Raw genomic sequence first — 13447 nt, 5'->3', positions numbered from 1 at the left:
CTGTCAATTCCATGTACTACGTGACGCAAAACATGCAACCAATGTTTCACCTATTTTAGATGTTTACCTTCTAACGTATTTGTCATTACCTATCTCGTTTGATTCATATTTGAAATCACTGAAATACGGACACCAACTCCTTTATACCTTCAAGAGAACATCAATAAACATTTGACCAGCGAATGACTCGAGCCAGAAATAAACCGACATAATAAACTACACACACGAGTCGTACAAACGGCAAACTATGGACCATTATACCTTGCGTGGTTCCATTAAACATGCAGCACGAGCCGGGCCGGCTACGTAACTGCACTTTTTAAAATTGTACGAGGCAAATGCATACGAAATGCAAGCTCTGAAAGCGGAATAGCATGTATGAGCTAATTATATGGAAAGATTTGCGAAAACTATAAATAGCAATTTACTGTCAAAGACTTTTTAATACGCTCATAAATAAGAATGGTGAATAGATTGGACCCATTCACTGAAGTAAACTTTGTAAACAGTACATAATGATTTCTTATGTTTACGCGAATGTTAGATATTGAAATAAAACTATATTTTGTCCATTTTAAAGAACCAAATATCTAAATGTAAAAATGTAGGGAGATATTGTCATTGACTTCGGTCCACAAACTCCTCAGTACCCCTTGACCACGAAGGCTGCAAGCCTTCGAAACGTTGGGAGAAAATTATAGAAGAAAAAACACGATAAAATCCGAAAAACAGTTTTGTACATCGTTTCAATAATGTGATTTCATGCAGCCAGCGTCTAAAATATTATGCTCATAATATAAATTAAGCCTTAAAAGCACTAGCCTTACTAATGAGTCTGTACTGAGGAATGAACACATAATTAAAACCCGTACCCAAATCCCCTACGAGACGTGTGCTTGAACCTAACTTTGGAGAAATATTTGATTTGAGCCGCAGACGTGCGGTCGCTGCCGCTTTAGATGCCGGCATTACGGGCATGTTTGCGGTTGCGGTGTCGGTCTGGTGACTGCTCCCTATGGAGACGGTTAGACTACGGAACAAGCTGTATGTACTGTTTCCTTGTCCTGTCTGTTGAGATTACTATTTTTAACAAAATTTATTTTTTCGTTTTATTGAATTTACTTTTCGTTCGTGAATTTTAATACAAAAAATTTCTTTAAATTATTTAAAACGTTGACAGCATCATTATACTATCACCTGTAAATGTATATCCTGCTTTATGCATATGTTCCACCTTAGTGTATATTTTAACGAAATCTTCAAAGTAATTAAAAAACTATTTATAGTGTAATTAAATAAAGCATCCAATAAACACAAGGAAAACGCGCTATCAACTCTGTCAACATTCCTAATTGAGTATACGTGTTGTTTTTGCTAGATTTTTTACCGCAATCGTCTCGTAAATGGCGCATAAACTTCCTGAAATTGATTATGGTCATAACGGAAGAAACCCATGTTTTTGCGCCTGCGCCGACCACAATTCAATATGGCAACATTGAACAATAAATAACACATGGATTTATAGACTGCCGACAATTACATACATTCTTTTTATTTAAGACTCGCAATTAATCAATTAATTAAAATTTACAAGGCGCGAACGAGACATGATTTTTTAATTTTAAATAAAAAAAATGGGTACAAAATTATTTTTAGCAAACTTGTGAGATTAATGATAAGACATTAATATTAAAGTATGGAATTATAAATACCTTTACAATTCCTATAACATCAAATTTCCTATAATCACGTAAATGACTCGAATTGTCCTAAATAAAAGGAAAAACATGTACAAAAGATAATTCAACACAATGGTGGCATTTTATTGCCTACACTTTGTATGAATCACTTTCTGTGTTAATGCCAGCCCATTCCTTGAGACGCCAGAGCAATAAACTTAGTTGTTAATTCACTTGCTAAACATCACATCCGATGGCGACCCTTGATTTCATTAATCGAATTCCGTCATTATTGTCAATATCCGTAAGTGACAAAACTCTATAACAATGGAAATTTATCAAGGTTTCAGATACGGGTAACGTAAGTCGAAGAATTACACAACAGAAATCACGGCATGGTGTAAGAAATGTTATTAATACTTCAGTTGACTAGGAAACAGTATTTGATTACACTCTAGTCAAGCATAAGGTAAATTAACCTGGATGCAACTGGCGCAGAACAATTACGATGGTATTTTGCAGGAAGTCAATTTCATAAGAAGTTGACATCAAGATGAATATTAACAGTCTTACTTATAAAAATTTCGCAAAGCTATGCTTAGTTAAAACACACATTTACTCGATCAGCTGTAAGTCAAAACCCGCCATCTTGCCTCTTAATAAGGTTCAAACTAGGAACCGGTGTTTTTTTTGATAGCTGTTTAAACAATTCTAAATCACCTCTTAAAGCTAAAACAAGTTTATAAGTAAGACTGTAAAAGTTTCGGATATATTAAGCATCGTTTCATATTTGCATCACTATTCTAGATTGATGAGAAGGCCTCAATGACTATATCTCTTTACATTATATCGAAAATTTATAAAGTTTAAAAACATCGCGTGTGTTACTACCATTTTACACGCTTTCCAATAAAAATTTTGAAAATGTCAATAATAACAATCTAGAGAAAGCATTTCATCGAAATTAATATTGATTGTTATTGACCGAGTTTCTGACCAGTTCGCAACTAAATATGCGCGTATATTGAATTTTATTGTTTTTTGATTGTTATTATTATTATAATATGTTGATTGTGTCAGTAATAGCTTTGAGAGTTTATCAATAGTTTCTGATGTCAATTATGTTGCATTTTCTTTTTTTAGTAACATTGATCTGTACTTTGTTTATATAGTATAGTAGGTATACAATTATTTTCAAAAAATAGTTCAAAACATTTCATCACAATTCAAGCCGAATTTACAACTAATACCATTATTAATCTCTAGAGAAAACAAGTGATTTCAATAGACGCAGTTGCTACCTTAGCCTTAATAATTGTTTTAAATATTATCGACAAAACAACTAATTATAAGTATTGTTAGTTAACTAAGGTTAAAGGAGCTACTGCCAATTAGTTCAACCTTATTCGTTCTACGAATGCATTAGAATTGGGCCATCGTGACACTGGCCTCAGAGACTAAACTAATTAAAGATAATAATGCTAATGAAGAAGGAGTAACGGGGACATGTTTGCTGAATGCATTAGAGATCTAGATTCAGATGTCCAAGCTTTAATCCCTGACGATCCACAATAGCTATGAGACCGTAGCGAGATGATATTAATGAACAAAAGTTATTGTAAAACTTAATAATAAATTAAATCAGTGAAGAACTGTTGATCAAAGCAATCTTTATCATAAGTAGTGAAATCGTAAACATTAAATGTCCTGTTCTATTTACGTAAGTTAAAACTACTAAGAAGTTAATAATATAATTGAAATCATAATTCCACAATCACCATATAACATACCTACATCGGTAAGTGATTAATCAACATGAATCTTCACAAACCCATACCATTTAGTGTTGATACATTTCAATTGACTTGTAACATCAATATCATCTAATATATTTATACAGACATTAATTTATGTAAACACAGTATCTATTAATTAAAACGTATTTAATTTAATGAGAAATGCGCAAATAATATTAAAATCGTTAATTACAAATCAATTTGTATAAAGTTTGCCGACGGTAAACACAACATTGATTACTGATGTTCCAAGAGTCATTAGCTGTTGCGTTGATACTTTATAGATACAACGATAATAGTTGTTATTAGCAACTATTTGCGTAAGGGTGTGGGCAGATAATATTGCGAAAATGCCACCCTAGCAAATTGTTCAACTCGTGAATAATTTGGTAGTATAAAATTACTAATTGGTGATCATGTTCCAATACTTTCCTTAGACAGGTCTGTAAACTTCAGACGAGATATATTTATGTAGGTCATAAAAATACAATACCGTGCTTAACTTTTGCAATAACGTTATGTGAACAAAGAGAAAGAGAGACAACCATAATTTCCACATATACGCTTTCAGCTGTATCTCTAAAGGGTAAAAATAGTAAAGGCGAATGATTAGTTCATTATGGGACCTCTGGCAGAGCTGCATTTTCTCATTTACAAATAAATTTAGACATCGCTGCCCTTAAATCTATCATCCTATTCTACTTCATCGAAAACGTCGCAACACATATTTTCCGCACTTCAATCTTTGTCAAAACACAAAACCAAACATATCGATTCAGCAGCGAGATAAAATCGTTGTAATTACTCAGGTTTGTGGGACGGTCGTGTGCAGTGTACATAGCGTGCTCACTGCGTTGTGTAATGTAATTGCATTTGTGTAGAAGCGTGTGCAGGCGGCAATCGTAATTGGGTCGCGAAATAGCGCGTGCATTGTACTGTATGCCTGTCTGACTAACATATGTGCAGTGCGAAGGGTCTACATAAACCGATTCCTGCCGTCTTCCCATTTGAAATTTATATAAAACTAGCTGACCTGACAGACGTTGTCAAATCTTAACTATGAATTTGCAGCGCGCATTCTGACAATCGCTGAAATTAACTTTCCTAAATTTTCTAACGTTCTGCTCAACTTCCTTATTTTTTTCTTTCATAAGATCCTTCTCCTGACAATAACAAACACAACAAAAAAAAATTGTGAAATCGGTCCAGCCGTTGACGCGTGATGCGATGACCAAGGGAAATAGAGATTCATTTTTATATATATAGATGTAATTATCATGAGAACGTTTTGCAGACCATGTTAATATCAATATGTTGTATTGGTTTCTCTTATGGAGAATTTCACGCATCGCCACTGCATATGTGTGTGGTCTTTTAATACAAAGTTTTGGTTTTTAATTTGAATTTTGTAATATCTATAAACTCTTGTTTTTAATTAATAAATCATGAAAAAAAAAACAAGTCGTTTGTATGTTATGTGATACGTAATATATTATCTAGAAATTTCAATTACCGAGCTACGTGCATGGCACAACTTGCAATTAGATATCAAATCTCATAAATCATAATGGCCACTAATTGTACCGTACGAACACTTTTTGTTTAAATGTAGGTTGTCACGATGATGTACATAATTGGTATAATAATTTAAGGCGCAAATATCAATGATCGAAAGAAATCCATGCGCAGGATTACATTTCGGACTCTTTTTCCATACACAAGAATATATAATTTGTCCACACGTAAATCCATCTGTCCACGATTGGGTCAGTGTGCTCACATACATATTGCAACGGAAGAGCGGTGGGAATAATAGAGGTTCTTTGATGCGCCGCGCCGTGATTCACGAGGGCATCTGTTTGAAGAATAGATTCGTATTTTATTGTTGCGCAATTTCTTTGTGGGTTTCTAGGTACTTCGATGTTTGAGGTTTTTTTTTTTATTTCTTGCCAATTAAGTGGTCAACTATGAATCGGAATTTGGGTTTGTTACGCTAGCGTTCAAAGACTTTCTGCGTATGAAATAATTTATTGTATCATTGACTGTTTTCATATAATAATTCTTGACTTAAATATATTAATAAGTATACTAAGTATACTAAACTTCAAAATAACAAATTATATCAATATCGATGCAGCCGATCATATTATTGCAAAGATAACCTATTCATTATGACAATATAAATAAAGGTCAAAAATTCATTTTAAGCTGAGATGAGACCTCTTGCGGACTCTCACAACTGTCATGAGGTACGATACACATTGCCTGTTATACATGTTAGGTTTTAGTGCTTTATTTTTACTTTTTTTTCTTTGATTTAAATAAATATAATTAGGTATAATTTCTGTGCATACTTATAATTAATATTTAGTGTAAGTTACCGCAATAAACGTATTTCCTTTCTTTTTTTCTTATCTTTAAATTTGCTCGCTCGTTTAAAGAACTATATTAAGTAGTTTTCTTAGTAAGCGATTAATTTATATTATGAAAAATAAATGATTCTTAAACCCAAACCTAAAAATAAAACACAGAAGAATGCTAACATGATAAAAATATAACGACGCACCAAAAACATCACCAAATTTATTCATACAAGGCGTTCTATCCTATTGCGTATAAAATAACTTCATTATACGCTATAAAAAGACTCAATTAGTTTTCATTTATGTGATTATTCAAGGCCACACCGAGGTGGGAACAATTTTACCAGAACGTTACCAATTATGAATAATTATCATTCCACATCGCGTTGCCAAACAGAGTTTTAATGACGCAGTAAATAGCCTTATAGTTAAAAAGGTGGTAATTTTGCCAGTCTCCGAATGGGTTGGACGGTTTTAGAAAAAGTTAAAAATACAACAAAGTACGAGATTGTGGCAGATAGCGTGGTGTTTCCAGTATTCTTAAATTTGTAATAGATGGGGTTTCTTTTCACAAAAATTGCGAACACGTTTTTTGAACATTTGAGTCTAAGGAGATATTATGTAACTTATATACCAACAGCGTTGTATTTTTTACATGCTACGAAAACTTACAATCACATTCAAATATAAACACACACCTTGTACGTGTTGAAGGTTTTATATATAATATCAATTTAGCTGTCTGATATTGTAAATGACATTGTTTCCATAACGATGGAAAAATACCAAGTACAAAAATAGTGTTGCTGTTATACATTCGATATAGCGTAAACTCTGCTAATATTAAATAAACTATCCAGTTTATAAATTCTAAGGACGTTATTACTCTGCAACATATCCCATTCCTAACAGTATGTTACCCAATGCTATAAAAAAGCTAACTCCACGCTATTTAACTAACTGAATCCTAAATTCAAAAAAGGTATACCCAAAGACGTGTAGTACATTTAACAGATCCTCGCAATAAAAAGGCTCAAGCAATATCTACTTCGATCATTAAACATTAATTCAGAAAAGTCACATAGACTTAGACATCGAAATATTTTCTCTAACGGGTCTTCGAGGACCCTGACTAAGTGCACGGGTTAGCCCACACATGTCACACATAAAAGAACGAAACGATCGTTCCAAGCGCGCATTAGGGTCAGACAATGAGACAGAAGCCTTCCCGATTCGTCTCAATGAGGAAAGACTCGTTACTCCGTGAGTCATGTTTCACATAAACTTGAGGTTAACAACTTGGGGTTTGTACGTTTTTGGCTATTCTGTGGATATTTTTTAAAAACGTTGAAATATCGAAATTGGTGGCGATTCGAAATTCAAATTTGACCAAGAAAAGATCAGCATCCAGTAAGAACTCCTAGCAGTTTACGCAGTATCGTATTGAATAAGTCAACATTTAAGTATTTCTCGATAGTTGACAATAATATACCACAAACAACAAATTCGCAGTGCCGATTCCCATACATTTTAAATTTACCGTTACTATGGTTACGTGATTAAGTTCAAAATAAGCTAACCGGGGCGTTGCTCAAATTTCCATACAAAAAAATATTTTGTCGAAACCAATTATTAACATAACATTAACTATACTATAGTGCGTAAATTCACGCTCAGCGTACTGAAGTGCTTTATGAAGACTATTTTAAACTCAAACAGCCGATCGCTGCAGAAGTAACCAAATTGAGAACTCTTTTACGAACACTAAAATGACCATAACGAAGCCGACATAAATTATACCGGGAAATTAAATGAAAAAAAAAAAAAAAAAAAAAACTACACACGACCGTTAATTTGATTAATGTAACGGTTGATAGCATTGCAATTTATTCCTCCAATATAGGCACTACCGGAGATTCTTTTTTTGAATTTTATTCGTTATATATCCCATGGTATATTTTGACATATCCACCACAATGAAGTTGGCCGTTTTATGAGGCGAGTGAAAGTACCCGCGATGGCACTTCACGGGAGACTTTTGATCGAATCCACCATACAATATCGCAGTAATGAGTCGATAATTATTTGAGTTGCCCGTAGTCATTGCGTACGCATGATTTATAGTTCGCGCGTACTATTGCCTTTTCTAATTGGAGGGCTGTCAACTGTCATTCGTGTGGACGATTATTGTATTTGGAAAGCGGGGTTTCTAATGTTATTAAATCGATTTTGCGTTTAATCATTGCATGTGTGTGATCTTTTAATTTAAAATTTAAATTGTTTTTACCCAGGTCTGCTTTGATGTTTATTCTCCCGTCGTTTCGAAGACTTTGCAGCCGTCGTGGTCACGAATTGATTTCTGAATTAATTCGACATATTTTAATCAAAATCCCAAAAATGTATACTGCTTATACGTTATCATTTTATCATAAAAGACTTTAAAAGTAGAAAATTTTATCATATGCGAAAAATTACATTTATAACGAAAATTTAACTCGATTTTATGATAATTCGATTATTCATATTGCAGATAAGGGCGCAATAAAAGTAACAATTTACTATATTATACTATGTCTTGCATTATTTAAATTGTTATTAGCTGTGGTCTGTTAAGTGTACCTCGTCCGTGACCGCAAGGTCCTGGTTTTAATTCCTTACATAGGCAATTTACATATCTGTGTTTCTTTTTTGTTTGTGGTAAACTACCATTGTATCAGCAGAATCTCCATTCGCATGAGATTTAATACAACAGATTTTTTTGTAATAACCTCTGAATATATGTAAAGAAGGACAAAAGACGTAACGCTATGTATATATATAAACACAGTAGTCTGATTTAGAACAAATCACTGCGCACGCGTCGCATGTGCGTTGTGATCTTGACCCGTTCTCCATTTCACCATACATGGCAGACTTCCTGACCGTTTCGCAACCAAGTCACTGGACCGATACGCTTCCGCACTTTCCATTTGCAACCTTATACGTGTGACGATAAAAGTGAAAATCATTCACAACATTAACGTGTTAGACAATGCCCATTTTTGGTAACGCACAGGTTTATGTTTTGCGTTTCGTGGTCGGAGATAATAAAAATGCGGTAACAAAGTATTTTTTTATTAAAAGGTGTTATTTTGATCTCGTGTTTTAACTTTACTACTGTGTAATACGTGTTTTCGTGTTAGTGGGCTACTATAAATTGAGAATATGATTTATGCTGTAATATTGACGTGGCGTGAAATATTGTTGATAACGAGTGACGGAATTAGTACACTCGATGTTATTAATACTATATACTTATGTCTGAGTATGAGAGTCGATTATTCTCCGCTGCATATTTTATATATGAGTAAGCCGAAAAATTAATAGGTTTCATACCAATAACTTTTATTTTTTTATATATAAACTGGGAAATTCTTTATATATTATATTGTAAAACAACGTTTCCAAAAGCTATCTGTCTGTATGTTAATGATTTTCTCAAAAATTTCTGAACGGATTTCTGTACGGTTTTACTAAAAGATAATACAATTCTTGACGAAGGTTTAAGTTAATAGTACATTACGGTTTAATGTAAATTCACTGTAATATATCGATTACTGTTAAAGAGGTCGCATGATTGTAAAAAAAATTCGTGGGTCGAGATCTACGCGGGTAAAACTTTCAGACACATTGATTTTCACGCGGACGAAGCCGCGGGCACAGCTATAAAACTATAATAACATTAGCAAAATATCAACAAAAAAAATTTAATACTCCAAATGATCTTCCTTAAAAAAATCCAAAGTCAATAATCACGTAAACGCCGAAAAGAGAAGCCGTGATTAAAGAAAACACTTATCGAATTATACCAGAATATATACATAGCATTTGAATGCATTTACATTTGAAGCCATTGTCTGTACTAGTAGTAAGAGAGCCGGTGACATTTCAATCAAACGACCGTAAACACTTTCGAGTGTAGAAAGCTCCGGCCACAATCGTAGGCAAGATTAGAAAACATTTGAGTGACATTGTGGACTTTGAACAATAGGAACTTGGATGCCATCGTTCTTAAGAATCAGTGGAATTGATATAGTTATAAAAAGTTTTTTGGGCTCTGGGAGCCCTTTTTATACAATATCAATAGAAAATCTCGATTTTATTAGATCAATAATTATTCATAACTGCCTCGGTGGCGTAGTTACATTATAATACGACTGCAGTACTGGGGTTTCGGGTTCGATTCCCGGGTCGGGCAGTTATATTGGGTTTTTCTACTCAGTATCATCCCGGAGTCTGGAGTTTCTTCCTGATATGTCGATATGCTCGGTCTTTATCACATGAAGGGACGGAATTCACTCGGCGGAAACATCGTACAGGTTGTGCCATAAATCGCTGCAGTTTATGAATACTTTTGTAGTGGCAACGGCTTTTTATATGGGCGACGCCGGGAGCAACGTCTAGTGATCATGTAATTGCTGTCAAATACGCAATACGTAATTATTTATTTTAACGAAGGTAAAATTTCACTAAAAGAACAAATAATAAATTCACGGTTACATTTACGAAAACCATCGACAAAACTCAAAACCTATATCACAAAAGTAACATTTTATTTATTATAAATTTACATGTACATATTATGAGTGAAAATAGTTAATTATATTACACTGTTGAAGTTGTAAGAGTTAAAACATACTTCTTATGATAATTCCGAACTGTACAACTGATTTCATAAAATCCAACCATAAAATTTTGTTTACCATACCGCATCAGATCGAAACAATTTCAACAATAACTTACGTAAAGCAATTACGTGGATAATTGCATAATACGAAAGTAGAATTAATGGCTTGGTAGAAAATGTTAGCGAGACACATTTTATGCACCGGTACACAAGATTTCCCGACTGTGCCTTTGATTGTCCAATTTAAAACTTTCTTTAATTCATTGTTTGTTATCAAGTCGCTGACTCACCATGACAAGGTCCTATTTTTTTATTATTTAAATTTCCTTAGCCCTTATTACTAGAATGACAAAATCTGACATATTATCTTGAGGCTAATAACGGATCTATATTTTAAACACATATGTCAGGATTTTTGTTCATTTGTTTGTCATCCTTGTTCTATGTTATATTTTTTACACGTTTAATAACATATATCACAAGATTATATATCTTATCAAGTCAAAAAAAAATAAAAAAACAATAATACCGAAAGATAAATAAAAAATAAACCATAAATTAATGTTTTTTCTAAATTTTACAAGTAGAAACTTGCAATAATAAGCTAGTGAATTAGCGGCCATGATGAATTTCTAAATGACTGAAATTGGCCGTTATTTTTGAAAAGTCTAATCGAGAAAACACGTATGATTTTTTTATTTTATTTTTTATGTTAAGTCGTTATGAAATATTATATATTATGTAAAATCAAAATATCTATGGTTTACTACCAAGTCAATTGTAATGATTTTCTTTTCCATTTTCAACTTCCATTTCTTAAAAGGAACTTCAACAGGCAACGCGAAATGGAACGTTAGCCTAATTTAACATTTCGTCGCGGCAAAATTAAGGTGTATTCACCATTGATAGCATTCTTGTTGAATTCAGGGTAATCGAACCAAAACGGACACTACTAATTTTCTTAGCAAACATGAATAATTATATTTAAAATAACTCCAAAAAAGAACGCAATACGATTCATACTCCTTAAGATTTATTACCTATTTACTAAACTCTGAAGCAACAATTACACCCGTATTACCAAACGTAAACAAGTGCAATTATAATTAATTATACTAAGACATTTTTGGCGCATATGACCACATCTAACAGTATTGCATATAACCTTCGTACAAAAGGCTAGTTTGCAATGTATCATTGCAGTGGAAAGAGTACTAATTATTCGTATTAATTAAGTGATTTGCGCAAAAATATAATGCAATGCGATCATTTCGTTTGTTTAAATTTGCATTGCAATTTATGTTTGTTTCGGTGAAGTGTAAAATTGGTATCAAACATGCTCGTTGAGAATAAATGTTTTGATTCTTTATGCAATGCGTTTGAGACAATTTTTGTAGATTAAAAGTCATAAACGTTTTTATATGTGTATATGCGAGTTTGTTAATATCTCTAAGGTAATTGTATTAGTTTTTTTACTACTTTAGTAACGTAATTTTTTTTTTTGATAAGTAAGTAATCGATTTATGACATATTATTAAAATTTTAATGAGTAAGGCCATCCGAAAATCGGAAGATACTCTTTACAAAATTTAGTTCCGTAGTAGTTGTAATTATAATGCCGAATACATTGGTAGTCTTGTCAATTAGGAAACTAGGTTCAAACTAAATTCTACACGGATTAATGTATCTAGTATGCTTTTAAACGTAAGTAGTTGTGCACAGTAAATAAAGACACGATTCCGTTTTGTATTGTTTAAGACTGGAACAGCTTATTCATGCGGGACATATGTGTATGAGATTATACTAAAATGATTTTCTCACGAAAAATGGTTTACCACATTACGGGGTAAAACTGGCACATTACATTTTTAACTAAATGAATAATATTTGACTTCAATGATCACCCCGCTGTACTACCGACGCCATCTAGCGAGTTAGCTAGCGAGTTTACAATGATGCACTGACCTGTGCCGCACCCTGGCGTTGATGTGTCGCACTTCGCGGCCGCCGCTGCTCTCGCCGTCGCTGCCCGAGCCCGGCACCTCCATCGTGTGCGACGACATCGACTTGCTCATCTGTCGACAACGGTCACATTCAATAACACTTTTACGAATCACCCTGCCTCAGTGTCGTTGTTATAACGGTATAACTGCAATGTTGAAGAGTCGGGTTCGAACCTGGATATGGCGATGAGTTCGTCTCCTGTCATATTTTGAGACGGAATACATGGCAGAAAGTGGGTGCTCTGGTTGCGCGTCTGTCTACCTCTTTAGAGATAAAAGGCTAAATGTGTGTTTGTACACAAATAAAATGCTGGTGGTAAAATATATTATGCCCCCGGATAGCGACCATCGTATATAGGTACAAGGTGTTAAAGCAGCCATAGTGGCACACGTAAGTGTTTCGCGTTCCTGGATCAGCCTGTGTATATTCGGTTCTAATTGACCGACATAATTGTGTCGACTGTCGAGGGGTAATCATCTCCCATCAGTCGACATTCTATTGGACCGCACTTCTATTACCATCAGGTGCAGCAGGGTAAATTTGCTAAAGAAATAAATAAATAATACAACCCATACGTTTTAGTGACAGCGACAAGGCTCGAAATAGTTAACCAATTATCCGCACCTAAACTAACAATATTCCCAGCCGAGTGTTCTATTTACTGTCGAGTACTATAGACGGATTGCAATGTAATGAGTGCAATGCAATGTCAGAATGTTTTCAGATTCGTCGTCAGTTAGCAACAGTAGTAACGGTGCATCACTTCAAGGTGTACCGTTTGAAATATGTTGAAAATTTTGGCAATAAAATATTGGACTTGCGCCAGTTTGATGATTAATAACCCACCCTCTGTGTAGGTATTATTGCTTTATTACATAACGACGCCCTTTTTATGACAGCCTGGTACAAACAGATTGTTACAAGATTCTAATTTGCTAG

At 33.8% G+C, this 13447-nt stretch overlaps 1 protein-coding gene across 2 annotated transcripts in view; it reads right to left on the bottom strand.

Moving 5' to 3' along the window:
* LOC115441206 (supervillin) overlaps window positions 1–13447 on the bottom strand; it is a 158713-nt gene that overhangs the window by 134872 nt on the left and 10394 nt on the right. For both annotated transcript variants that reach the window (XM_030165893.2, XM_030165887.2), the window contains exon 8: window positions 12470–12579. In XM_030165893.2, coding sequence (XP_030021753.2) covers window positions 12470–12579 — 110 coding nt within the window. The remainder of the gene's footprint in view (window positions 1–12469; window positions 12580–13447) is intronic.

Source organism: Manduca sexta, chromosome 15 (genome assembly GCF_014839805.1).
Source record: "Manduca sexta isolate Smith_Timp_Sample1 chromosome 15, JHU_Msex_v1.0, whole genome shotgun sequence".
In the NCBI taxonomy this organism is placed as follows: Eukaryota; Metazoa; Arthropoda; class Insecta; order Lepidoptera; family Sphingidae; genus Manduca; species Manduca sexta.
The sequence above is the reverse complement of the archived record's forward strand: the minus strand, read 5'-3'. Positions and strand labels throughout refer to the sequence as shown.